This window comes from Carassius auratus, unplaced genomic scaffold (genome assembly GCF_003368295.1).
Source record: "Carassius auratus strain Wakin unplaced genomic scaffold, ASM336829v1 scaf_tig00034501, whole genome shotgun sequence".
In the NCBI taxonomy this organism is placed as follows: domain Eukaryota; kingdom Metazoa; phylum Chordata; class Actinopteri; order Cypriniformes; family Cyprinidae; genus Carassius; species Carassius auratus.
The window spans coordinates 255,850-282,717 of record NW_020526153.1 but is presented as its reverse complement, the minus strand read 5'-3'; the positions used below and the strand labels follow the sequence as shown (position 1 = coordinate 282,717).

The 26,868-nt window shown below is 35.1% G+C and overlaps 2 protein-coding genes across 5 annotated transcripts; one reads left to right on the top strand and one right to left on the bottom strand.

Annotated features, from left to right (window-relative positions):
- Positions 1 to 892: 892 nt before the first annotated feature.
- On the bottom strand, positions 893 to 23,025 carry LOC113081496 (duodenase-1-like). 4 transcript variants are annotated; one of them, XM_026253559.1, is made up of 5 exons: positions 22,899 to 23,025; positions 2,294 to 2,450; positions 1,671 to 1,794; positions 1,259 to 1,480; positions 893 to 1,169 (listed from the first exon to the last, which is right to left on the bottom strand). In XM_026253559.1, the coding sequence occupies exons 2-5, from the start codon at positions 2,440 to 2,442 to the stop codon at positions 972 to 974; spliced, it is 693 nt and encodes a 230-aa protein (XP_026109344.1). In that variant the 5' UTR covers positions 2,443 to 2,450; positions 22,899 to 23,025; the 3' UTR covers positions 893 to 971. The 4 variants fall into 4 exon arrangements, with proteins under 4 accessions (XP_026109344.1, XP_026109346.1, XP_026109343.1 ...); XM_026253561.1 differs by having other exon boundaries at positions 2,338 to 2,450; XM_026253558.1 differs by lacking the exon at positions 22,899 to 23,025 and adding an exon at positions 2,691 to 2,867 and having other exon boundaries at positions 894 to 1,169.
- On the top strand, positions 22,640 to 26,834 carry LOC113081498 (Rieske domain-containing protein-like). The gene is made up of 3 exons (XM_026253566.1): positions 22,640 to 23,074; positions 23,993 to 24,108; positions 25,625 to 26,834. The coding sequence occupies exons 1-3, from the start codon at positions 22,903 to 22,905 to the stop codon at positions 25,721 to 25,723; spliced, it is 387 nt and encodes a 128-aa protein (XP_026109351.1). The 5' UTR covers positions 22,640 to 22,902; the 3' UTR covers positions 25,724 to 26,834.
- Positions 26,835 to 26,868: the final 34 nt, after the last annotated feature.

The window sequence follows — 26,868 nt, the reverse complement described above, 5'->3', positions numbered from 1 at the left end:
ATGTGCCCTCTAGAAACTTGCGTTCTGCAAGTGAACGTCGCTTGATTGTGCCATCCCAATGAAGCACAGTCACTTTTACGGACTTTTAAGTTAAATGTTCCCTTCTGGTGGAATGAACTCCCCAACTCAATCCGAGCAGCTGAGTCCTTAGCCATCTTCAAGAATCGGCTTAAAACACATCTTTATTTGACCATCTAACTTTAACACTCACTGTTCTAATTAAATTCTTTAAAAAATCTAACTACCTTTCTAATCTTTTTGTATTGTATTTTCTTTTCATTTATTATGCAATTGTATATGTATGTGTGTGTGTATGTGCAAAGACCTCTAACTAGCTTGCTCTATTCTTTTTTTATTTTTTATTCTGTTTTCTTTTTATTTATTATATTATTTAAAATCCCATGCTACGTGTACTGTGTTAACCTAACTGAGACTTGTTATAGCACTTATATATCATTGCTTTTTTTTTGTTGTTTTTTGATTGCTTCCACTGTCTTCATCTGTAAGTCGCTTTGGATAAAAGCGTCTGCTAAATGAATAAATGTAAATGTAAGTGCACACTAGGGGCAGTCTTGATAGTTGTGAGAATATCATTATCTGCAATTTTTGCAACTTGTCATTTTTACGCATAGTGGCCACTTTATCAGGTACAACCTTAACAAATAATCTCAAGTCTTTGTGGCATGGATTTAGCAAAGTCTGATCTCTCTCTCATTTATTAGCATTAGCATCTTTCTGATAAGACCCTTTTAAGTTACTTTTCTTTCCAGAGCGATCGATCTGATGTCTAGATTCAGGTTTGACTGTGCTGTATTTAGCTGAAAGTGGTTTTTAGCAACATACAAATGAAATTCCTATTAGACTTGTGTAAAAGGGTTACAAATAAGCCTTTATTTTAAAACTTGCACATTTAATGATTGGTGTAAAACTGAACCAAACATAAATGATAGAACGTGCATTGAACCAGACAACTAAATGAGTTTATCCAGCTTGCCCTTCCATGTTTCATATCGCTGCTGAGTAGGTGGTATCATGTTGTCATGAATCCATGCAAAGAAGTGGGAAATATGAGTGTACACCGTGAGTAAATCTGCATTTGTGTGGTTTTTGTAAAATGACACGATTCCCTGTGCAACGCCTCCGCAAACAAGTGGACCCCCAGAGTCTCCCTGTGGATTATATCAGTTGATTATTAGTATATCACAATGCACTGACACTGATACTAATAATAATTTGTGTGTGGTGCGACTTGAAATACCTGTGATGGTCCAGTTTTTCCCTCATTGCACAGAGTGTCAGCCGGGCCACAGTTTTCAGAGTCTATCAGAGTCACGTTTGCTTCTTTGAGCACATTTGAAGGAGACCCACGCTGGTAATCTTGCCAGCCCCAACCCATGACCATGCAGTCCTTTGAGAATTGTTCATTCCCAGGCAAAGCGATAGTATTCACCGTTTTGTTTAAAACTGCAGGGGTTTTGAGCTGGAAGAGAAGATGCAAAGTTCCTGATTCAGTCGATGACCGCTACATTTCATTCAGTGTTTTTAAAGATAGGCTATTAAAAATGTTATGCTGATCTTAAGTATATTTGGTAAATGTTAACAATTTCCTATCATACAATAATGTTTTTTAGGCATGATACCAATGCATTCGTTTAATCTTATGTTATTACCTTTAGAAGCATGATGTCATGACCTTTCTTGTTCATATTGAATCCTGGATGTGGAATGGGATCTACAGCTACACCGCCAGGTAAATGTCTGGTGTCATCGACTCCCAAATACACCATAAGATTACTAAAATAAATAAATAAATAAATAGTTATCGTAGAGGCCAGAGTAACAAAATGGTTCATATATATTTACAAGAAAGACATGCCTTTGGATGTTAAATATCACAAATTTAAAAGACTCAGATTTTCAGTAATATTATCAGTATGTCTGCCCTGATACCAGTGGATGAGAACAAAACTCGTTCTGAATTAAACTGTAAGTTGAAAAAACATTGAAGTGATAGCTACCTTATCTGAATTAGACTTGTTTCAAAATGTATCATCTTTACACTGAACCGAATAATAACACCATTTTTTTTTTTAGAGCTTTCCATAGTTAATTCTGCTATTTTCGTGTTTATTACTGTAAAGCTGAAATGATCTGTCTTATATAAAGCGCTAAAGAAATGAATGTCACTTGACTTCAAAGTAGTTTTTTTTTTTCATACCCCTTTCATACCCTTATAGTCAGTTTGTATACTCTTAATTTCTTTTTGATTCTAAAATATGATAATTTCACCTACTTTCTTCTGCAGTGGGCGGCTGTCATCACATAATCCTCTCTTACCAAAAAACCACCACATGTTGTTTTTGTAACGCTGTCACGGATGTAGACCATGTAGGGTCGACTGTGTGGAACGGAGACTTTACCACCAACAATGCCATCATCCATGGAAAAACCTAAAAAAAAAAAGAGTTTAGTACTATTCAATAGCATATTCTGGGACATATTCTGAATAAATAAATAAATAAATGACCGCTGACATGATTACATAATTGACTATCATTACTTTACTTAATTAGGATATTTAAGTTATCTCAACAAAAAAAAAGTACCATTTAAGTAAACTAATTGCGGAAACGTAATTTTTTTTTTACTGTGAGACTGTTTAATTACTAATGTAGACTGGATGTAAATACCTGGGGTGCAGGAAGGCAGCAGTAGCAGACAAGTGATTTGCCAACGGATGCTCATTGTAGACAGCTCAGTTACACTCAATGTGCACCACAGAGATGTTGGGCTCTGCTTTTATAGAGTGGCCCAAACCCGGAAGATAATAGCAGAAGCTGCAGCATGCTCTGCATTCAGCGTTTAAGTTAGAGACTGTTAAACGAAGATTTGATCATCATCAGCTTAAGTTGTTTCGCAACTAACACTTTGGTGATAATATCAGAACTTGATAGTAACAAGATAGTAACGAGAATCTCGTTATATGTAATGTTTGCAGCTTCTGGTACGTTGACTACCATAATTCATGGCCATTTTTGTTTTATGCATAGTCACCACTTGATCCGGTTCATACTACAAACCCGAGAATGACCTGATTTCTTTGTGGCATGGATTTAGTAAGGGGTTGGAAATATTTATTTTTAGAAAGTCTGGTGTCTGTTGAGATGGTAGCATGATACAGTTGCTGCATATTTATATGACCTGCACATTCATATCAATCTGCCCTTTCTCCACATCCCAATGGTACTCTTTTGAGTTTTGGAGACTGTGGGAGTCGTCTCAGTACAATGAACCTCTCGAGTGTGCGTGCATTTTTTATGCACTGAATGTTCTCTGTTTTTCCTTGTTGCTCAAGATGTTTCACAACTTGTTTAAGTGTCTTCGTCTCTTGTGGTGGTATAGAGACACCCTGACATTTAACTTCTTTGTGTGTGTTTTTTTTTTTTAATGGTTAGATTCCTTGGAGAGATGGAGATAACAGGTGACAGTTGGAGTGAAATTGAGTTAAAGATGGTTGATTTATCACTTGCTTAGTCAAGAAGTTTTTATGTAGCATCTTATTTAAAAAAGTGTTTTCCCCCTCCATCTTTTGTAAAGTATAAAATACAATTTAATTTTTCAGACTGATGGGAAATGGTGCATTTCCAATGTAGAGCTAACCTTTGATGAAATTACTTTATTTTTCATTGCAAAGATGAGAGGCATGCATTTTCTTTTAGAATCACTTACTATTAGTTTGATGTGGGTAATGGCCAGATGTTCTGATATGCATGATGCAATATTTGGCAAACAGAGACCTTTTGTGTTTCTACAGTAGCTGCTTGAGTAGCATTTATTTACTGACTATTTTGTTTAAATAAAATGGTTCTTCTTGTCAGTGTGTTCATTTAGCATTGATATCTTTCTAAGATCTTTTTGTAAGACCACATTTGATTGCCAGCCCCAACCCATGCCTATGCAGTCCTTTGAGGTTTCTTCGTTCTCAAGTTTTGGCAAAGTGATAGCATTCACAGTTCTTTTCAAAGTTGCAATGGTTTTGAGCTGAAAGAGAAGTTGCAGAGTTCTTGCTTGAGGTAATAACCCCTATATAACCCCTCTTCCCTAGTTGTTCAGTCCACTAAGTATAACCTTTCTGCTAAAAGTATAAAATATAAGAATTTTGACACCTTCTTTTACAGTGGGTGGCTGTCTTTACAAAATACTTTATTTACAAAAAATAAATAAATAAATAGTGATGCTTGTTTTGATACCTTGTCAGGATTCTAGACCATGTAGGGTTGATTGCGTAAAACAGAGACTTTACCACCAACATGTTTGGTTCTGCTTTTATAGAGTCATTCAAAGGACCCAAACCCAGAAAGAGTTGCAAAGCATTTAAGTTAGAGACTGTTAAACAGGAAAATACACTTAGCAGAATAATCCACCAGAAAATTTGACTATGACCTGGAAAACTGAGAATCTTCACAATCATATTTTTTGCATCATGTCACCACATTGAATTCAAAAGTAATTTGCATTGTAATGCGCCTACTGGGACAAAACGGTACAGTTAAGATAAGTTACGTAAACTCAAGGACATTTATAAATATGCAAATAATATGTTCAGTAAATAACTGTGCTAGCGCAGAGTTTGCGTGATCATCCTTCAAGCATGCTTGTTTAAAAATAATTGTTCAGCTGTAGAGTTCATTGGGCCAGAGGTTTTGTAGCTCCTTTTAGAGTCCTCCAAAACAGGAAATCCATTTTCATAGCTTTCATTACACGTCTTTGATGGATGTAGTAAAATGCACATTCAACAGAAACGCTGTTTTGAATATTTCGATATTAGCGATGCGGTCGCATAGTTCCTAAAGGCTGTAATGCTATATGCTTGCTTTAGCCATGCAAATACGCCAAGCAGTAGCACAGGAATGCCCATTAAGAAACTTCCTACGTCTAGACTGAGGTATGTTCTTCTCATACCTGAACCACAAGACGTTATTATAATTATTGTGAATGAAGCGCAACCAAGGTTTCTGAGAGAGAGAGGGATGGTGGGGAGTGGGTTGCATGCAGAAGACTGGGTTGTGAACAGTAATGGGTATTACAGGAGGAGGTTTGGAGAGGCCGAGCAGAAGGGGGGTGTCCAAAAGAACGTTTACCGGCAGACTGTCAGCTTTATTAGAACCAGGGGGTTGACTTTGGGATGGTTAAGCAATTAGACGTCATGACAGAAGAAGGGAATGAAACGAGAGTTGTAAAAAGTCCATCAATCACTACACAAATCATGATTATTAGGAATAAAAGGAAATGACAACAGTGTGTTTCCAAAGGAGAAGGTAGCACACTGCGAGGTCAGGATCTAGGATTGGGTTTGTGTAATACATTTAATCACCCACATCTTCTTTGAGGGATCTCAGTTGATATTTGCTGTTCCTAACTTCATATATGTTTTCCCTGCTATCTTGCATCGCCTTCAGCTCTAATCAGTATCTCTGCTCATGGTATCATCTACTCACACTGAGGACATGTCAAGTTATTTTGCAATTCTCAGAAGATCACCAGATAAAGCCTCCACCCACAGTGTTACGTGCGTTAAATTGAGTATGTGTGAGTACGTGGTTTTGTGCAAGTCTTTTGATACACAATACGTGTCTTTGACCCTTTGTATGGCTCCCTGGAGCTGATCTCTGTCCCGGTTGAGACCAAAGAAGACAGGAATTAAGAAGGCAAGACGAGCATTGACAATGAGTTCCAGACGTGGTTAAAAATCTATTTGTCTGAGCACTAAATTCTCCTTTTGCTGCTTCCCCAAAAGGACTTTGTAAGTTTATATGTCCCTTTACTACATTCATAAAATGGATCACGAACTTCTGTCCAAGAACAAAGAAAACACAGCACAACTTGTGCACTATATTGCTATAATGTGAGAAAAAAAACAGTTACATTTATTCCATTATTCACTGACATAGCTATTATATGGTTTATTTCGTCAATGAAAAGGGTGTTCATTGATGAGCTTTTTCCCCATGACTAAAATGAGACTATGACGAGATGACAAAAAGGTCAGTAAACAGTATAACTGTGTCTATGTCAACATGCAAAATTGTTGACGAAAAAAGTAGATACTAAAATATGTTTAAACTATTTATTTTTTTCCATTTTCAAGTTTGAGTTAGCTTGAGCTCTGTAGTTCCAATTCGCAAATCAGAGCATCTCTGTTAAAAGGACATATTTATATATTTATATTTTGCAATCTGGCAACCATGTGCACACGCTCGTTATTCATCGTGGAAGTGCCGACGTTTATTAGAAAGCACCGTCAAACTTACAAACAAGTAAGCTGAAGTTTCGTTATCTTTTCATCAACTAAAACTAAACTAAAATGCTCTGACATGTAGTCGACTTAAACTTGACTAAACAAAAAGAGGACAAGGTTGACTAAATATGATAATAACTAAAAAGTGCATTTGACACCAAGACTAAGATTAATTAAAAAGTCTAAGACTAAGACTTAATCAAAAATGGCTGATAAAATGAACACTATTTAAGTCTATATATGGCACACATTTTATTGTTTTATCGTTTTGGTGGTGCATGATGAATGTCCCTATGATTTACGTTTTCGTATGTGTGTTTCCTCATAAGAAGAAGCCATTTAATTTGAACTTGTTTTCTCAAATGCTAACTTGGACTTGCGTGCATTCATTTTGGCTCTTTAACTTTAAGAAGAGATGAATTTTTGCTTAAACCCTCATCCTGTCTCAAATAACACCTGCTGTTACCGTGCTTGTAGACCGAGTTCTCACGAGATGGATATGCAACATGGGAATACGCTCCCTGCCAACAAAATTATATCTGGTATTTTGATTGCGAATAAAACAGATGAGCATTTATTTTTAAATCTAAAAGCCAATGTACGTCTGACAGAAAGCAGAAGTGTTTTGCAGTTTGCTACATACCCACAGTGTGCTGACACTAGTGAACCCTACATTCATCCAGCACACAAGACCTTTGGTGTAACACATACACCAGAGTTTGATATCCCTTTTCACTTGGTCAGACAGCCAATTAAGTGCCTTTTCAGGATTACAGAGTATTTCATGAACACTGAGTCCCCTTGACTTGTGGTTCAGGGTGACTGTAATTTGCATAAGTGCTGTGGTAAGCTGTGTAGTGGAAGTCACCAGAGCTACCACAAATAAAGCCGATACCATTGAGAAAAAGTTATTTGGTATTGCTTCTGTTTCAAATCCTATTGCACTGCTTTAATACATTAAGCCATTATATGCACTGAAGACAAGAGATGAACAATGTATCAATACCATTTTATATAATAAAAAAACAACAACATTTTATCTGCATTTATTGTGCATGGTCATTTCTCTATTTTTACATCTAACGCTCACTTAAAGTGCACTATTAAAAAAAATAATTTAATAACACTGTAAGTTATAATTTAGATAACATCTAAAAAATATATAATTTAATATATACAAAATATGTCTTATATATAACAGAATTGTACAATTTATTATGCATGGTCTAATATCCTTTAAATGTCCTTAAAAATTCACCCAGTTACAGTTAGCTATTAAAACAATGATATTTAGTAACACCTAAATAAAATTAAGATAATATATATAAATATAATTTAACATTTGTTTTAAAATATATAAGTGAAATATTACAGCAAAAATATTAATTATTTATTAACTTATTATTTATATTTACTATTATTAATTATATATATATATAATATATACACCAATATACACATAATTATATATATACACAAACGCATTGATTTGCTTTTCAGGAGGACTTTGTTCAACAACCATCCCCCAACCCCTGGGGGTGTCTGAGACATTTTTATTATGGATGGGTGATTTTTATTTAATTTATTATGGACTGGAGCACAGCAAACACCAGCAGAGTGCCATTAAAAAGCTTTAAAGATCAAATAAACATTTTAATATAACGCTAATATTTAATATTAATATAACTCAATTTTTAATATAACTTTAATGTAACGTCTGAAAGAAGAAAGCCACAGTCACCTAGGATGACTTGAGGGTGAGTAATTTATGGATTTTTTTTTTTTTTTTTTTTTTTTGTGGTGAACTAACCCTTTACGTTAGCAGAATTGCACAATCCCAGAATGCATTGCAGCTCTGGAAAAAAAAAAAAAGAGAGAAACTGATTTAAATAATACTTATTCACTAAATAAGAATTGAAAGGAAATTGCAAGAAAAATAGTGCAAAGTAACAAATAAATGACTATTTCATACAAGTCTTCCATCAGCTACACGTGTTGAGTGCTATTTTGTATGATGTACAGACTTCCTGCACATGTAAAGCGTTTCAAATCACTCACTTCCATTACTTATGAGACAGTAGGCAGCGAGGGAGCTCACTAGGTTGTGGAACAGAGCTATTAAGTTTATCCGGCAATCCGCCTGACAGTTCAGTCATACATACCGAACCAGAAAATAAGATTTTCTTTTTTGAATAGGTTCTTCAGCGATACCTGGGATACATTCAGTAGCTATGACAGAGATGAAGCAATATGTGGGCTGCCAAAGCACACTGGGATGATTTTTAATGTTTTGTACATTTTTATTGCTTTCCTCTGGACCATGACACACTTTCTCTTATTCACCGATCTGTCTTTCTCTCTTCCTCTCAGAGAGATAAGACATCCATCACAAACTGCGGTTGAAGGTCTGATGTTACAAAATGAGTACATCAAGTGCATTTTTATTAGCTCTGGCAAGGATCGAATGTGCAACTGTGCATGATCTCATGTCTTTAATAATGGCCCTGTAAACAGAGAACCTGCTTCATCTGGTTTTTCAAACTGGTACACCGGGTCCAAAATTAACAGTCACAAGCACCAAATGGAGTAAAAACTGGCTTCTAGGAATTGGCTGGTAGGAACTTTAAGGAAGTCAAACTGTAAGATTGATAGTCTGATCCTCGCTGCCCAAGTCATGTGAGCCAAAATAAGTTATTTTACCTTACTGGAAAAATTTAATCTAGGAAGCCTATACTGTAAGTATCTTATAAGTAACTTGTGGTTATATACAGAATATTTTTTACATAAAAAAAGAAAGAACAAATATAAATGTTGCGTGTGTGTGTGTGTGCATATATATATTAGGGCTGTCAAATGATTAAAATTTTTAATCAAATTAATTAGAATTTTCAGTGGATTAATCATGATTAATCACTATTTGCAATTACACCTGAATCCTAACCCTTTTTTTTCTGAAATGCATACCAAAAGATAAATAACAGGACACAGATACATAATTTTCATGTATTGATTCATCAATATGTGGTTCTTTTTTTCAAAAGTTTAACATTTACTTAGATCAAATTTACCTGAGCACTATATCAAACCATGCCATTTAACTACAGATAGTGTAAGAGTTTTAGGTGAACCAGTGGTTAAATATAGCCACATATCTATGAAATTATGCATAGAGAAACTCGAAAGAATGAACTCAGAAACACAAACATGCGCCATCACATACGCAGCACTCTGGGCACTCTTGTTTTTGGGAGGTGTTCATTTGCTCTGCCACAATACTTTAGGATCGATATTTTCACGTTCTGAAGGCTTCAAGTGCCAGTAAAGCCAAGTAAAAATGCATATGCTTTACAACAGCTGTAATTTTCGCCTCATTGCATGTAGGCGTTCTGCGCATGTGCAGTGTGAAACACAGGACACTATAACAGGAAGAAGCTCCAGCATATCAACTACCAAAGTCGTCTCTGTTTATCGAGCTTGGCATGAATGTATTTGAGAGTAACTGAGGTAAAACCTTAAGCTTCTTCGGTGTTTTCGTCGTGGCGCTCGCCGCTGTTTTTTACTATCTTGAGAATTCAGAGAGCGACGAGACTTTCCTGACCTGAATAATTTGTCACTGCGCATGCGTGAAATGCGTTAAAAAATTTGACGTAATTAACATCAAACAACTAATTAACGCCATTAACGCGCTATTTTTGACAGCCCTAATATATATATATATATATATATATATATATTTGATAAAAATACTGCATTATTGTAAAATAATTATGGCAGTAAAAAAATATATTTATGGCTGGTAAATTTTCTCAATTCCAACACACTTTCATGGTGAATTATAACTATTTTTAATTTCATGAACTTGTGGTAAATTGTTATGAATTTGTAACCTCATTGGTATTTCGTCACACGCACACAAAATGGTTGGTGGTTAGGTTTATCATTGATCACGAGATTGGATTACTCAATTGTCATGACATTGGCAGGAGTGGCAAAAATGTGTTAATATATTATTTTAAGATCTCCTTGTTACTCGTGTTACATGAACTTACTATTACAATAACAATAAATTACACATATTACATGCAAATAACCCTAATGCCAACCATATAGTAAGTGCATATAGTTAATTACATTTATCTGACGCTTTTATCCAAAGCGACTTACTCTTGCTATATATGTCAGAGGTCGCATGCCTCTGGAGCAACTAGGGGTTAAGTGTCTTGCTCAGGGACACATTGGTGTCTCACAGTGGATTCGAACCCGGGTCTCTCACACCAAAGGCATGTGACTTATCCACCCACCCAACAACACCAATAATTAATATTACTCAATACTTAAATATGTGACCCTTGACCACAAAACCAGTCTTAAGTGTCAATTTTTCAAAATTGGGATTTATACATCATCTGAAAGCTGAATAAATAAGCTTTCCATTGATGTATGGTTTGTTAGGACAGGACACAATTTGTCTGAGATACAACTATTTTAAAATCTGGAATCTGAGGGTGCTAAAAAAATCTAAATTCTGAGAAAATTGCCTTAAAGTGACCTGTGACTTGTTCAAATGAATTCTTAGCAATGCATATTACTAATCAAAAATAAAGTTTTGATATATTTATGGTAGTAAATTTGCATGATCTTTACTTAATATCTTAATGATTTTTGGCATAAAAGAACAATCTATAATTTTGACCCATACAATTTTTGTATTGCTGAAAATATACCCCAGCGACTTAAGACTGGTTTTGTGCTCCAGGGTCACATATATTATTACACTGTAACAGGGACACCTTAAAATAATTTCAGTGAAATTTAACATCCATCAAATGTAAATAACGTAGAGATGTATGAAGCACAGGTCGCACAGAAGTCAGTTTTAAACCAAGCATGGCAAATTAGCAAAATTCCAGATCATTTATATTCCTATTTCACCTTTAAAAAATTTACAGAAAGGTCTGCACCTTTACAAAAGTTGGACCAGCATCTGTTCCACTGCTTGCTTCAACTGAAACTAACAAGGCTGGCATTGATCTAATCACACGGTGCCAAACGTTTTCAACTGTGAACATGTAGAATGTGTTCATGACTTGCATGCAAGTCCTCACTGTGGTTTAAGACAAAGATGCGTGTTACATTCACTGGAAATGATGATGCTCAATAACAGAAACTCCTGACTTTGCCAAAATGAAGCTTTTCTAGAAAGCCCTCGAGACCACGAACGGAGATCAACGACATGTTAGAGTGGAGAGGTATGAATTATGCAGAACACTTGGATGTTCTACTCTTCCGAATTTGATCCATAAAACATATGGTGTCTGCCCGCATCAAAGGCCTTCATTTTAAAAATCAATCAAATGATGACCAAAATGACATATTGCAAAACAATTCTCAGTCATAATCCCAAAGCCTATTGAATTAGCAAGACTCAAAGTCTCCAACAAGCCCCAACCTCTGCACCGAGACACACACACTAACTAAGGGAATGTAAAAAACGCAAAAAAAAAAAACCATCCCCTCGTCTTCCTGCAGATGTTGTTCTTCTAGAAGGTGTGGGTTGATTAGAAGCACAGAGCTAGGAGGGAGATGAGATAAGAGACAAACTGCCAAACTTTCAAGCATTGCACTTATGTTTCAACTTAATGCGATAGACATGGAGATGAAACACACTCATCTCAAAACCACAAGATAATGGCTCAGAGTTCAAAGGCATTGTGCAACGCGCATTCATTCCTGCGACAGACATACAGCAGCCTAAAAAGAGCTCCCTTTTGAGTTCACCATCGTAATTTGTAGTTTCCCCCTTTTTGTGTAGTTTGTGAAGCATTGGATCATTATGAGCCAGACTATGGAGAAAACAGTGGAGATAGGGCCTGAATTTATTGTAGGGTTGATTGAATCACTTATCTATTAACCAGACTGACTGTGGCCATGAGCTTGTAACTGGAGGCGTGAGAGTCAAGTGTTTTATTTTTAGAAAGTCTGCAAGGAGTCGCTGGCAATTATTTGGTAATGTAAGCCGATATTTTTAGACGGTTCTTTCATCATTGTTCGGACCAGGAGGGTAATCGTTTGTCCAGATGTGGTCTGGACCAAAAAAATGTGATCGGTAAAGGATTTCTATGTATGGAGGATAAAGCTGTCGCTAGTTAAGCCAAGGCTGCTGTACAGACAGCATACAGTAACCTATGACTCAAGCCCATCAATGACACATATCGTAATATATGTTCAAATGCTGGGAACTTGCTGGATGAGACAAGCTAATAATGTCAAAACTGCTTGGGTTAAATTCAGTTTGATAACATAATGTCGTTGGGTTGTGCAAACCCTGTCCCAAACCAGCATTTCCTTTGACTTTCATACAGGAAAGGCAGATAACAGACTAAGAGTTTCATGAACAAATCTTAAAATTATTTTAAACAAGAAAGATTTACTTGAGAAATAAAATGAAGAAAATGAGACATTAGTTATTAATTAAAAAAAATAATGGTTCTTTATTGGTTTGGATGGTTCCATGAAGAACTTTTAATGACCAAGGAACCTTTCCATTGCACAAAAGATTATTCATTGTGGAAAATGGTTCTCTAGATATTTAAAATGTTCTTAACACAATAAAAAAAATTAAGATAAAGTAATTAATTAATAATTAACGGCTCATTTTTGTTAATTTCATTTTTGGAACCTTAATTTTAGTTCATAGTGAGTACATACTGACCCCAAAAAACATTCAGGATTTCATGCATCATATAGCACAATATCAAGCTATATTTTGAAGGTTTATCAAAATATCAGGATAATTTTCTGGTTGTCAAACATTAGTGCAAGTTAGTTCTGATTAGTTTTATTTACCCAATATACTTTTCTCTTTTTTTCATAATGTGGACTTCACAAGTATCAAGTATCACAAGTATCTCCCACAAGTATCTTTTCATTTGAAACAAACAAAACCATATTTATAATGGAGTCTTTTACGTGGGAAATCCAGGGAACAGGTATTCTGGGTATTTGGACAGGAAGAGCAGATATTTAGGAATAAAACGCGAATGAGTGGAACAATGAAGAATGGATAATAGTATTGTTGGGGGCGGAGGGAGGGGTCAGGCGAAGCAGACAGTCTGCGTTGGTCATTAGAAGAAGGAGCGGATGGAGAAAACAGACTGAGGCCTTCAGTGGACAGTCGTCAAAGAGTCTGCTGATGGGAAGAACGCTATGTGCTTCAGTTCCTCGGCAGAGATCTCCCAATCACTTCCCTTAACCTTGTTATTGTCGTTACGATGGACGAAAACATGCTCTTATGTTTCACTTCATAATACATCAATCAAATCACACATCCTAGACTTTGGAATGCGGTGCGTGACGACGATGTGTTCTTAACAAATCACTTCATTTCAAAGCATTGACAGATAGAATACTTGGGATGATCCTTGAAAAAAATCAAATAAATGAACGATTGACTTTTCTGCCATTTTCAAGAATGATTTTCCGTTTGGACCATGACAAAGAAAAAAAGACTATTTGACTTGGAGCGGATTTTGTTCTTTAGTCTGTATTATAGGTCACTTTGGTAAGGAACTGTCTGCGAATGTAATGCTTTTAATATTGCTCTACACTTAAAAAGAAAAGCAATGTTTAAATTTGAAAAAGCGTATTGTTTATGGAAGCATAATTCAGTGTAACAATGTTGAGGCTAGACATCGGTCCGACAAGCCGTCACCATATGTAAGTGCTTCTGTATTTGATTTCAGTGGGTACTTCTTATTAGTAACTTTCTGTCCAGCGCACACAAACCTTTGACTAAAATAACAACTCTTGTCCCAATGGAAGGACAGTGGAGAATTCATTATTTTATACTGTACTTAAGAGACTTGTTGCCTCAGGCCTATAAAGCATTTTGCATGATCCGAAAAAGTAAGGCCTGTTACCGAGGAGAGGTATGTATTTCATTGGTGTTATTGTTATATTTTCCAAATTTTACTACGTAACTGTACCCCGTGTTGTCATTAGATGATTCATACCACAGATGTTTGGAATTTCTGCGTCTCACTGGATTTTCATTCCCATGTTGATTGGGGACAATGGTATTAGATATACACTGTGTCAACACGACGCGCCAAAACGTCCAGAGGCTGTCTACACTGGATGCGTCAAACCAAAGTTACAGAGCGCCAGATGTTTGGAAACTTCAGATACAGAGCAGGGCATCCGATTACATTCAGCGCTTTGAGAGCAATGCAACACATCCAGTTTTAGGCTCCATCCGCATTAATCCAGATAAGTTCGAAAACTGCATTTTTGTTTCAAAACAATCTTCATCCACACTCGCGTTTTTATGTGCTTTCCCAAAGTATGGAAATTTTGCAAAGTAACATCTTTAGCAACACTGTAAGTGCACAGCACATAACATGCCGGTATAAATATAGATGCATAAATAAACATGCATCATTGTTTTCAAATGCCTTCATTTTCGCCGTTCATTCTACCAATGCAAAATATAATTTTCAAAATTTTCCACAAAAAACACGTGGAATGCATGCAAATATACATAAATATATAAAAAATATGCATTTTTAAATTTGATGAATATGATGCTGGAATTGTAAATGTTGGTAAAGAAATTTGTGAAAAAGGTCAAAAGTTCAGCTTAAGCTAACATCATGGAATCCTTAAGAAGTCTCTATGAAGGCAACTTGAATGAAAATAGATAGAAAAAATTTTTTTAAAGTCAAAGTGTGAGAAAACGTCAGCAACCAAACAAACTTTTTCATACAGATAGTCATGTCTAAATTTAATGTACTGAATAATGAAATGACAAAATATTCTTTGCTAAAACAGGAACCAGCGTGTCTCTGGTGTGTTCACATTTTGGTTTAGTCAGCATATTATGTGGATCAACATCAGTCATTTGATCAAAAGGTTTCGAAACACTTTTTTCAAGGGGAAAATCTATCATGCTCGATCTTAGCTCATCAGAAACCTCAGATGCTTTCTTATCAGCATATCCTGTAATGATGATGCCGATAACTCAAAGGAAATGTACTGGGTAGAAAACAAAAACAGTTGCGTTCAAAAAACTTTTGAGGAAGTTCGATTGTATTGGTACATTAGCATACACATATGTAAAATGTAAACATTTATTTGATTCATTAAAATTTGGGATATAAATATATACTGATAAAACATATTTTATATTTATATCCATCAAAATGCACAGATACTTTCTAAAGGCCATCAATAGAGGAGAAGGATTTTTGCAGGCAGATGGTGTAGTTACAACATCTACCAGCAGGGGTTAAAAGGAACTTGCTCACTAGTAAAACTTGACCCCTGGGGCAGAAAACTGTAAGAAAACTGTGCCTCATTCAAAAATGATGAATTGAATAAAAACATACATATGTTAATGCTATTTGGGAATTTAACAGGGTGTAACTGTCTGGAAAGCAGTTCCAATATTTTTCAGGGCATGTTATAAAAATGGTCACGGAGGCTTTGGTTTGTACCCCCAACAGAGACGAACTGCTATTCGGGTGAGAGAAACTATCTTTCATTTATCCACATCTGAGAGTCAGATGAAGCATTGGGGGGGCTGAAAAGTTGCCCAACTTTAGCATAGAAAGCCTTGTTTTGACATCTGTCTAAGGCCTGAGAAAAATGAGCTTGGCCAGACGACTGGAATCAAATGAAGAAGTAAAATAAACTTCTGAGGCTAATGTCCTGTCATTCTCAATTAAGTCCAAAGCATGTCATGTCACAATGGAAGATTATTCTGATCTGATTGACACAAGGCTGTTCGTTCGGGTTTATTTTGTGCAAGAGCCAGAACAGAGAGCAACAACACAGGCAGGTTTACTCACCGTTTAACTAGGGAAGTGTTTAGGAGTGTACCTCATTTGTGCACGGGACAAAATGGGATTATGGGATTATTAGAGCATGAAGTAGGATAGAAAAGTAATTTATTAATACCTTGGGGAAAATGTTGTTGATACAGCAGGACAAAAATACTAAATATAGTGAGAGGATAAAATAGAATTTAAAAAGTGTGCTGTTAATAATAAAAAAGCCAAATGGTTTGTGAATACATTAAAAATTTAAATAAAATAAACTGTTTGATATAAAACTTTTAGAATTTAAATTAAATGAATAGTTATTTACTTTGTTGAAGTACTTTATTTCACTGAAACATTAATATGACATCAAAAAAGATTAATGTTATTTGGAAACCTGAATCTAAAATTTTCATTAAGTTTTACATTAAAAACCTATTACTTCTTAAATTAAAAAGAAAATAAACTGTGCGATAAATCATTTAGAAATTAAATTAATACATTTTCAATTTATTGAAGTACCTAACTGTGCTGAAACATTAATATGAAAACAAAATATTAGATTTTTTTTATGAACCCACATTATTACTTTTTTTAAATATAGTAATAATCATTAACTTACATAAAAATTAATAGATTTGTAGAATAACAATATAGAATAGTGTGCAAAAATTATGTAAAATTAAATTGTATGTAATTAAATGTAATTACTTATTATTTAACAAATTAGTACATTTTATTGAAACATTAATGAAAACATAAAATATTTTAACTTTTTTTTAACTTAATCCTCATACAAGTTATTCAGAAAACTCAATGGTGTGTAAAATAAAATAAATTTACATTAGGTTAAATTAAATGTAAATAATTTCAAAATTAAATGAATTAAATTATTTTTAAAAAAACAAATGCAACTGACAATGCTATCTGTCACATAATGCCAGATTATATATATATTTGAATGGCTATCAGCAGAGAAAAGATGCTCTTTGTGTCATGGTGGTGTAGTTACAGTATTTGCCAGCAGAGGCTAAAAGGACCAATCTTGGCAGCATTAATTGCTTAACCAAAAACCAACCTCTTTTTTTCTAGCTTTACATATTTGTGTTGTGATTTCAGTCAAGCTTTTCAAATGCTACCAACAAAGAGAGATAATTGTGCTCAGGCTGATCGCCGAGATTTTCACGCATAAACCAGAATAACAATCATGAATCATGTGTGCCAAGATGAAAGATTTTGGTTGAAGCGAGGCTGGCCACCTTTGGGAATACGTACAAGGCTCGAGGGCTTGTGTGTTTATTCCACTTTCATCTTCTGAATGTGTCCTGCTCTGATAACAGCCTCTTCCAGACAAACAAGCACTGTATCTGGATATAATTAAGTGAAGACATGATGGGACAGGGACGCACTGATCATTTCAGCAGACGCAGAGGTCAGGGGATGCCTGAGAATGAATATCCTCCACACATGCGTTCAGCATCTCCCTTAAGAACATTTATCAACATCCACACTTCCTCCTTTCTCCAGGGCCCAGTCAATATATCCCGACAACAGCCCAGCAGGCACTAGCAGCTGTGGCCCATCATTCATGCTTGATGGGGTACAAAATTTGGCACATTTTAACACCCAGAATGTACAATGTCTGGTTTGTGTGGCTATTTGCGACCTCACAATTCTGACGTTATTTTCCACAGTTTTAATGTAAATCGTACAATTTTGAGTTAACATTTGAATTGCGAGATGTAAACTTAGAATTTCAAGGGAAAGGTTGCTGTTAACTCAAATTCTGAGTGTTTATCTCACAGTTTTGAGTTAACAATGTAACTGTGAGATGTAAACTCAGTAATATATATATAAAGAAAATAGTCTGAATGAAAAAATGTAAACTCAAATTATGAGACACAAACTTAAAACGGAGAGAAATACATTTTTGTATTGTAAACTTGCAAAAAAGTTACAAAAAAATTGCCAACTTAGACCTTCAGATATAAACTCAAAACTGAAAAATTATAAATTTATAGCATTATAAATTTGCAGCTCTCAAAAAGTCAGTCTAAATTGTTATATACAAACTCAGAACTGCAGGAAATAAAATGAAAATTGTGTTATAAACTCAATTATGACAAACTTTGACAAAATTTTTCAAAAAATACACAAAGTAGAAAAATTATGCTAATATAGATTCTAAAATATGTTTATTTAAATTTAAATTCTGTTTACTTATGTGTTTTTTGTCCATCCATTTTATATATATTTTCAGTATTGGAAATTGAAGATATGTTCTTCACTGTTTACAACATATATTTAGCATATTTTTGGAATGTAGTTTGGAAAGAAATGTTTCTTGCATTACGGGTTTCAAGGTTCAGTAGTCTCATGATACCGTTTATGTTAACCACAAGAGTTATCCAAAAGAAAGATGTATCGGCCTGAGGATCAGACCAACAAACCCTCAAATTCTCTGCGAGGAACTTTGTATCCAAAACCCACTTAGCAAGAAAGGCTATTGAGAAGTGACACAAGTGTGTGTTTCAACTTCTGGACAACATACACATGTGCCCAGGTTGAACCCTAATCAGCTGGCTCTCCATGGAACAGCTTTAGTTTCTCGCAGAGCCATACACCAAGTTCAAAGTTGAGCTTTGTTTCCAATGGAGTTCCCCTTGCATCCCAGTCTTGTCTGGATGAGAAAAGTAATGGTAGAACGGGAAAATGGATATCACTATAATTCTCCAGCGCGTCAGGGATAAGGGGGACCTTAACCTTTTTAAACACCGGACAGGTGTTTTAGGGAATGATTTGGGCAGATTTCAATCAATCTTACCCGCTGGGCTGCCACACTAATTTCAGATGAGAAATTTTGGCGGGAAACAAATCATGCTGTTGACTGATTTTTTTTTTTTGAAATGCTTTCAGCAGGTCTTACATAAATGAAAAACACATTTTTTTCAGGGATCGCAGTGTCCGCGCTGAGCTAGAAGATTAGGAGACTTTTGAGAATAAAGGTGCTGGAGGAACAACCAAATTTTGCATCATTGGCTCCTGCACAGCTTCAGTAAGTTTTGCCTGAGCTGCCGTATTGTGTCATTAGGAGCATTTTCAACAAGGCCAACTTGCCTGCGGGAAGTTACTCATGAGCTTTTCTGTGCAAAAGGCATTTTGTCTGTCTGGCATTTTTGTGTTGCTATATCATCAGCTTTAAACCATCTAAAAAACACAGTTCATTTTTAACTGCCAGACTTGTGCCTTGGCATGATGTCAGTTCTATGACACCATAATCACAGTCCTCATAAAATAATGTAATTGTAATAAAGCATGCAATGGTGAACTTTTGAAAAAGAGAAGCAGAAGTGACACAATGTTTCCAGAATCATATTACTGCTGTAAAAAAATAAAATAAATAAAAAAATAAAAGATTAGGGTAAAATAGGTCACAATAGGTAGGATCAAGCATGTTAATGATATTATTTATAATTAAATTGAAAATTCATATTTGACTGAAAAAATTATTTTAAAATACATTCAAATAAAAAATATATATTTAAAATTATCGTAATATTTAACAACATTACTGTATGTTTAAACAAATAAATGCAGCTTTGGTAAGCATAAGAGACTTCTTTTGAAATCATTTTAAAAACTTTACCAAACCTTTGGCTGCCAGTGTGTAAATAGCATCACATGAAAGTGGAGGAAAGTATTAATAAACGCAGACCTTATGGCTTATGTGCATATTCAGAGCCGACCTTTATGAAGGATGATGTCATTTTTTGACTTTGAACGAGTTTGAACTTGTTTCTATTTAAATGGAAGCCAACAGGTTTATATGACTGAAATATTAAGACTGACAGTACGCTGTGCTCGGAGCATTCGTTTGACAAATGACATCATGTTGCAGTCACATTTTGAGCTTGTGCAAACCTATATTTTTTAGATATAGCTCACTGTGTAACTAAACATTATATGGGAGAATATTTCGAGCAACAGGCCAAAAAAATATTCTCTCACACAGAATTATAGTGATTGGAGTTTGGTTCTTGAAGTGGTGTGGGCACAGAATGAGTCACTTTGTGAAACTGTACCAAGCATGGAAAACTCCACTCGTACTGAGGTTGCTTGCGTGCCAGAAGGCTGGTGCAAGTCCCTGGTTTCTCTCAAACAATGGAAATTCTGGGCAACAAATAATTGTACTAAATACAATCAGAACAATCCTCATTTAATGCAGTAAACAGCATTGTTTTGAGCTTTCGCAATAGTTGACAAATGGATATAGACAGGATGTTCTTTTCAACTTTTTAGGCTAAAGATGAAATTCTCAATAAATCTTATAAAGTTAAAAGTGGCGTGTTTGTAAGAAACAAATCCATCATTGTTTGAACTTTAAACTGTTGCTTCTGGCCAAAATATGAGTCCATAAGGAAGTGAAAAGGCCATCCATGTTGTTCTCTCGCATTACAATCCAACAACATTTATTGTTTAGAACCGTTTTGGATTGTTCTTGCTTAAATGGTGCTTGGTCTGTGTATATTTCTCTCCCGATTCAAACAAGACACCTTTTTCAATGGAGGACTCACCTGGAAGCAAGGGTTAAAAGTTATGAATGTCTTAGTGATGGATTTGTTTATTACAAAAATGAAACTTTTCACAAGACATAATTGATATACTGTCATGTGGTTTACGATTATTGTTATGTTTTATCAGCTGTTTGGACTCTCATTCTGACGGTACCCATTCGCTGCAGAAGATCCACTGATGAACAAATGATATAATGCTAAATTTCCTCAAATCTGTTTAGATGAAAAAACAAACAAACTCATCTACATCTGAAATAGCCTCAGGTTGAGTCCTTTTTTTTTTTTCAGTAAATTTTCACTTTTTAAATGAACTGTTCTTTTAATAACTGGTGACAAAATAATATAGTTAATTTGTTTTTACAATATGTAAATTTGTGACCAGATTATTTTTGAAAGTAGCCATCATTTGGATAAATCCAATATAGCCTATTTAAATTGCATATATAGAGTAGAAATTGTATGCTCTTAATAAAAGAAAAAGTCAAGAAGTTATCAGGTGAATAAAATTAATGCTGTCAAACGATTAATCGCATCCAAAATAAAAGTTTTTGTTTACAAAATATATGTATATGAACTGTGTGTGTGTGTGTGTGTGTATGTGTATGTATATGTACACATACAGTCAATATTTTCTAAATATTTACAGGATTAACATGTATACATTTATATTATTTCATATTATATATACATATATTGAACATTACATTTTAAATATATACGTGCGTTTGTTGTATTTATATATACATAATAAACATTATACACACATTTTATGTAAAGGTCTATCAAAAATATATCTTGCTCCAAAAGAAGATAATGGGCTGAAACATCTGGTCTTGGTCTGCTTTTAAAACACCCTGCACTTCTGTCATTTTTTTACTTTTGCAAATGAAAAACAAAAGACATATTTTCAGATAGACCTTTTTTGATCCGATTGCATGTTTCCAGTGTTCGGACAATTTCAGCTACCTAATTACGTATTTCTAGCCAGATAACAGATTTTTTAGTTCATCAAAACTTTGCTTGTGTAGTTCACAGTGAGATAGGAGGACAACTTTCTACTTGAAATTTCTGTTTAAAAAAGCTAAATATGACTATTTAATTTACATAATAGATTCATAGATACTTTTTTTTCCAGATTATTAAAATTACCAATTACAACATGACTCAACATGGGTTTTGAAAATCCTTAATTTGAGGAGAATGAGTATGTGAAGTGCTTTTAATGATAAATAGGCTTTGAGTGTTTGTCTAGAGCTTGGATGTAATTGACCAGAGAGCCTGTTAGTCTACATTTAATGCTCACGCTGTGCTGCGTGAAGCTGTCTTAGCACGGTTTCAGAACGCTTCTCTCATTTAAGTAGGTCTTTTCACCTCACTCGCTATTAAAGTTTAGAGCAAGGGAGTGAGACAGTACAAAGCTTTTTGGACACTGGCCTTCCCCTTTTTCCATAGTGCTCGACCAGATGTTCAGTCACCTTGCATCCAGCAAGCAACTTGTATTAACGTAAATGCAACCTGCACTTTATTAGCACGAATAAAGTCTTTATTTGGTGGAACAAAGATGCATTGTGGTTTATAGTGATGCACAATGTAGGCTACTACTTTTTTTGCATGTCTGTTTATGCTTATGAAACTAATCTGATTAAAAAAAAAACTTATGCTGATTATAAATAATACAGACAAAGATGAGTGACACATATTTGATTTAAGACTAGATGATTGCGTAACACAAAAGTGGACATCCTAGCTTTGTGAAAACAGCAAGGACGCCATTGTGAAATAGCTTGATCTGTTTTTCTTCTTTTTTTTGTTCTCTGCTGTAATCACTGAGGGCTTTATTCTTTGATTTTGAGTTATGTTTATTGTAATAAACCAGTCATTGTTGGCCTATCCTCAATATTTTAAGTACTACCAGAACCTTGTAAGCACCTTATTTTTTATAATCAGTCTGCATGATCTAAACACACCTTTTCCTAGTTACATTGCTCAGTTCAAACGTTTAAAATCAAAAGTGATTGTCAATATTTGCATAGAAATGTCTACAAATTGTGATAAGGTCATTTTGGGGACCCCCCTTCGGCGACAAAGTGCAGTACAGCCTCCATGAAGCGACAACCCAGTGAGAGCAGCGACTGTCAGTGAGGCGAAATTGATCGCGTTTAGATAAAACAAGAAATACAGCACGTTAAATGCCCTGCTTTAACCCACCTCTATGACTTCTCCAGAAGATGAGAGTGTTCCCTGGAGGCTAATAGGCCCTGTGTCGGAGCTGTCCAAGAAACAATGCCGACTGATCTATTCGTCTGAGGGACGCGACGCGGATGTTTGCCTGTTTCAGGTGAACGGGGAATTCTTCGCGATGGACGCTCGCTGCGCTCATTCGGGTATGACCACGAATTATTTCACATTTTGTTTGCTTATGTCGATTCTTAAGCGTTAAAACGGGCTGCAAAGCTAATTTAGCTAACAGAGAGCTACAAACAGCGACAGAAATGGCACATCCTTCGTAGTTTTGCCGTTTTGCGATGTTTTGCTTCAATCTTTACGCGCCCTGTCATTATCTCCATGGTAACCGTAGTTACCGCCTAAATGTAGTTTAAAATACAAAGCGGTTCTAACTGTAAAACCATTTCAATATGTGATCTACTGCAAACGTTACGGACCGTCTCATTCTTGTTTAACGATGGAGTTAATAAGGATAATAATAATGGATGATAATAATGATGATTTCCTTACAAAAATTACATTTTACTACAAGAAAAAAAAACTATAGTGAAACTATGGTAACTAAAAATTTACCATGGTTTTACTACAATAACTATAAAACGGTGGTAACATAAATGTTAATCCGTCAATCCAAAAAAACAAACAAAAAAAAACTACAATTTTGCTATAATAAAACCATGGTTCATTTTCATAATGGTCGTGTTATCGATTGTAGTGGCGGCAAATAAGAAGTTACCACAATTTTGTAGTAGTGCTGAAAAGAGAACAGCATGCAGGTTAGGTATGTTTTGACACTGGGATGCTGGTTTATGCTGGTAATTTTTCTGGTTTATGCTGGTTCTTTGCCAGCACATGACCAGCAAAAGGACCAGCATAAACCAGCAAAGGACCAGCATCCCAGCGTCAAAACATACCTAACCAGCATATTCTGGTTTTTTTTCAGCAGGGTTGTGTCGTGATATAAAACTGATGCCTTTTTATTTTTTTATGTGGTTAAATGTAAATTTTTGTATGATTTTAAACATTCTGTCAGATGAGTAGAATATGTTTATGTGGTAAAATGCTTTGACTTTCAGGAGGTCCGCTGTGTGATGGAGATATCGAGGAGGCCGATGGTGTTCTTCAGGTTTTCTGTCCTTGGCATGACTATGACTTCAATCTCAAAACGGGGAAATCAAGCACAGGTTTACAGGTGAGACACTTTGTGTCGTTTTAGCTCATTAAAGGAATATTCAAGGTTCAGTACACATTATGCTCACTGACAGCATTTGAGGTGTATTGTCGATTACCACAGAAAATTGTTACCTAAGCAAAAAAAATCACTGTTTCAGTTACAATGGAAGTAAATTGGACCAGGCAATAACCATTATGTTAAAGTACACACTTTGTGGTTTTAGCCAAAAATATTGCTAAAATATTATACGTCAACATGGATATGAGGGAATCACTTCGTCATCTTGTCCAATCTTTCATGGGACCTCCCATACAAGGATACCAAGAATGATAGTGATGTTACTCTCTTACTTACGTGGAGTTAAGTGGGTAATTTGTTCTCTTTAATAAGAAACACATAAACTTGTCTTCTACATTTATATTTATATCCAGTAACGAAAAACAAAAGTGCAGAAATGGTTTAATTCATTTTTAAGCCATCACACCTCTATTCAACATTGCAGATAAAAAACTAGGCCTAGAAGTTTTTTTGGAGCAGTAGTCCAACTGTAAAAATGAAAAAGTTCTACCTTTTTAAAGGAAGAATAAAGTGCTTTAACAATAATCACATTTCACCCTTTGCACTGTTCACATCGTTTTTTAAAACTAAGGGATAATTATATGTGGTAACTGACATTATACAACAAATGCAGTTGAATAAGCCTACTCGGTATTGAATCCAGAAGATTCATTGAAGTTAAATCAGATTAAAGACATGATTATGTTTTGATAGAAGATCTATTTTGCTTTCTGCTATCATCGATCTTAAATGAAGCTCCAATAAAAGGAGCATTCTCTTTAATCAGTGAGATGCCTGAATGTTCCTCCTAAAAAAATAAATGTATACACCAAATTTCATTACTCAGCAGTAAAGGGGCAGTAGGCAGCCAGATGAACAAGTTAACTTAGCCAGTGATTCAGGCGATGATTCAGCTTCCCTGAAAACGCTTGTATTTTCGTATTAAAACCACATTTGTTGTGCCGTCACTTTAACTCGGTATGGCACCAAACATTATCTCACACGGTAATGGATTGCACATCACCAGAAACGTACAGAAGTAGGTGCTGCCAAACAGACAGACATTTGGAAAGTCTCGTTCCTAAGAATTAAACTGCCCTCATTTTAGCACATTTCAATTTAGCCAAACGTCTGCTTTTTTAAAAAGCAGATTAAATGTGTTCTCCCATGCTGCGAATATAAATAATAGGGCAGTTGGACGTGACAGTGAGCTTGGGCCAGTCAATATAAGGCAAAGACTATGTAAAACAATCCATAATTATGACAGTCATCCTGGGGGACTCGACACCTTGAAATGTTCAGTAATTAGACACCATTCCCACAACCGGTTAACATCCACTATACTCGAATATCAAAGTTCCTTCCTAGCTGTAGGCTTATACAGCTGTCCAAGCAGAAATAGAATCAGATGTATTGCATGCGTGCTTAGCTTTATTTCTTTGTCAAAATTTACAGTTTTTCTCTTTTCTTGTCTTAGCAACAAGTTTTTGAAGTGAAATTGGAGGACGGCAATGTATACGTCAAGCACGCAAGTGAGCTCTCGTTGCAACCTTTTGGCCAGGTCAAGGAAAACTGAAGTTGTTGGTTACGGCAATGTTTTGTTCCCTCAAACTAAAACATCTGCTTGGATCTCGTAATATTTGAAAAAGATGCAGAATTTTAGTTGAATAAACTTTCCTGTTCCCAGTGGAGCAGCTGTTAACATTTGTGACAATTTGTATATATACACTACGAATCAAAGATAAATTGTTCTTTAATGTTGTAAGCAAATTACTTCCAATGAACATTGTTTTCTGACATTTTAATTATATATTTTATGTTTTATTTCAATTGTGAATTTCTTAAAATGTAAGTTTGCAAAATGTATATGCAAGATTGATTGAACTCAGGGAAAATGGGGTTACAGATTTAGTTAGCTGTACATTTCAGCGGTTTAATTAGTCGTAGTTTGAGATTCAGAATTGTTAGCACTCCAGAGATGTTAATGTGTTTCTCTCTAGGGCCATAACAAATGTTTGAGGTTGTAACTTTCCATAATCATACTTTCTGAGATCCAGCCCTCTTGAGTGTCAGGTAGACTTTTACCACTGGGGGAAAAAATGAAAAAATATATTTTCTATTTAAGTTTAATGGAATAAAGCAATGTCAACAGAACATGTTTACAAGAGATCTTTATTTACAATCTGGGAAAACTGACCGAAATTGTAATCCACAATTTACACATAAAACTGGCTTTTGAGATTGCAAGATGGGAATTTTCATTCAGCATAAGAAGTTACAATATGAATTGCATAGGTTTTCAGGATGTGTTGTATGTAACTTGTTTGAGAAGCAAGCATGAAAAGCGATTTCCGAGAGTGCAAAGGCAACTATTCAACTCACTTTGTAGTGTAGTGGTAGAGTTATCAATGCACATTTTGTCAGAAGATATTCCTGGAAAAGTTGTAGTCTCCCTGAGACCAGCCAGACAGTTGAAGCAAGGACAAACACTTTTAAAAGCTAACTGGAGGCCAACAAAATTTTAGCACCATATTCATCCAATATCCAACTCCATCTTTCCTCTGAAACAGAAATGCACAGTATAGCTAAATATGCTACATGTAAAAGACCAAAGGTTACTTTAACTGGATATATTACAAAATTACAGAAGTTTAAATTTATTCAAGTTACAAATGTGACTCAACATCACTTACTCACATGTAAGTGATGTTGAGTCACATT

Excerpts from the sequence above, each read along its gene's own strand:
- LOC113081498 (XM_026253566.1), top strand. The coding sequence starts at position 22,903 with ATGACTTCTCCAGAAGATGAGAGTGTTCCCTGGAGGCTAATAGGCCCT. Across the intron at positions 23,075-23,992 it reads CGCTCGCTGCGCTCATTCGG|GAGGTCCGCTGTGTGATGGA; the intron begins GTATGACCACGA and ends TTTGACTTTCAG. Across the intron at positions 24,109-25,624 it reads AATCAAGCACAGGTTTACAG|CAACAAGTTTTTGAAGTGAA; the intron begins GTGAGACACTTT and ends TTCTTGTCTTAG.
- LOC113081496 (XM_026253558.1), bottom strand. The coding sequence starts at position 2,745 with ATGAGCATCCGTTGGCAAATCACTTGTCTGCTACTGCTGCCTTCCTGC. Across the intron at positions 2,451-2,690 it reads GCTGCCTTCCTGCACCCCAG|GTTTTTCCATGGATGATGGC; the intron begins GTATTTACATCC and ends TTTTTTTTTTAG. Across the intron at positions 1,481-1,670 it reads ATGACATCATGCTTCTAAAG|CTCAAAACCCCTGCAGTTTT; the intron begins GTAATAACATAA and ends CTTCTCTTCCAG.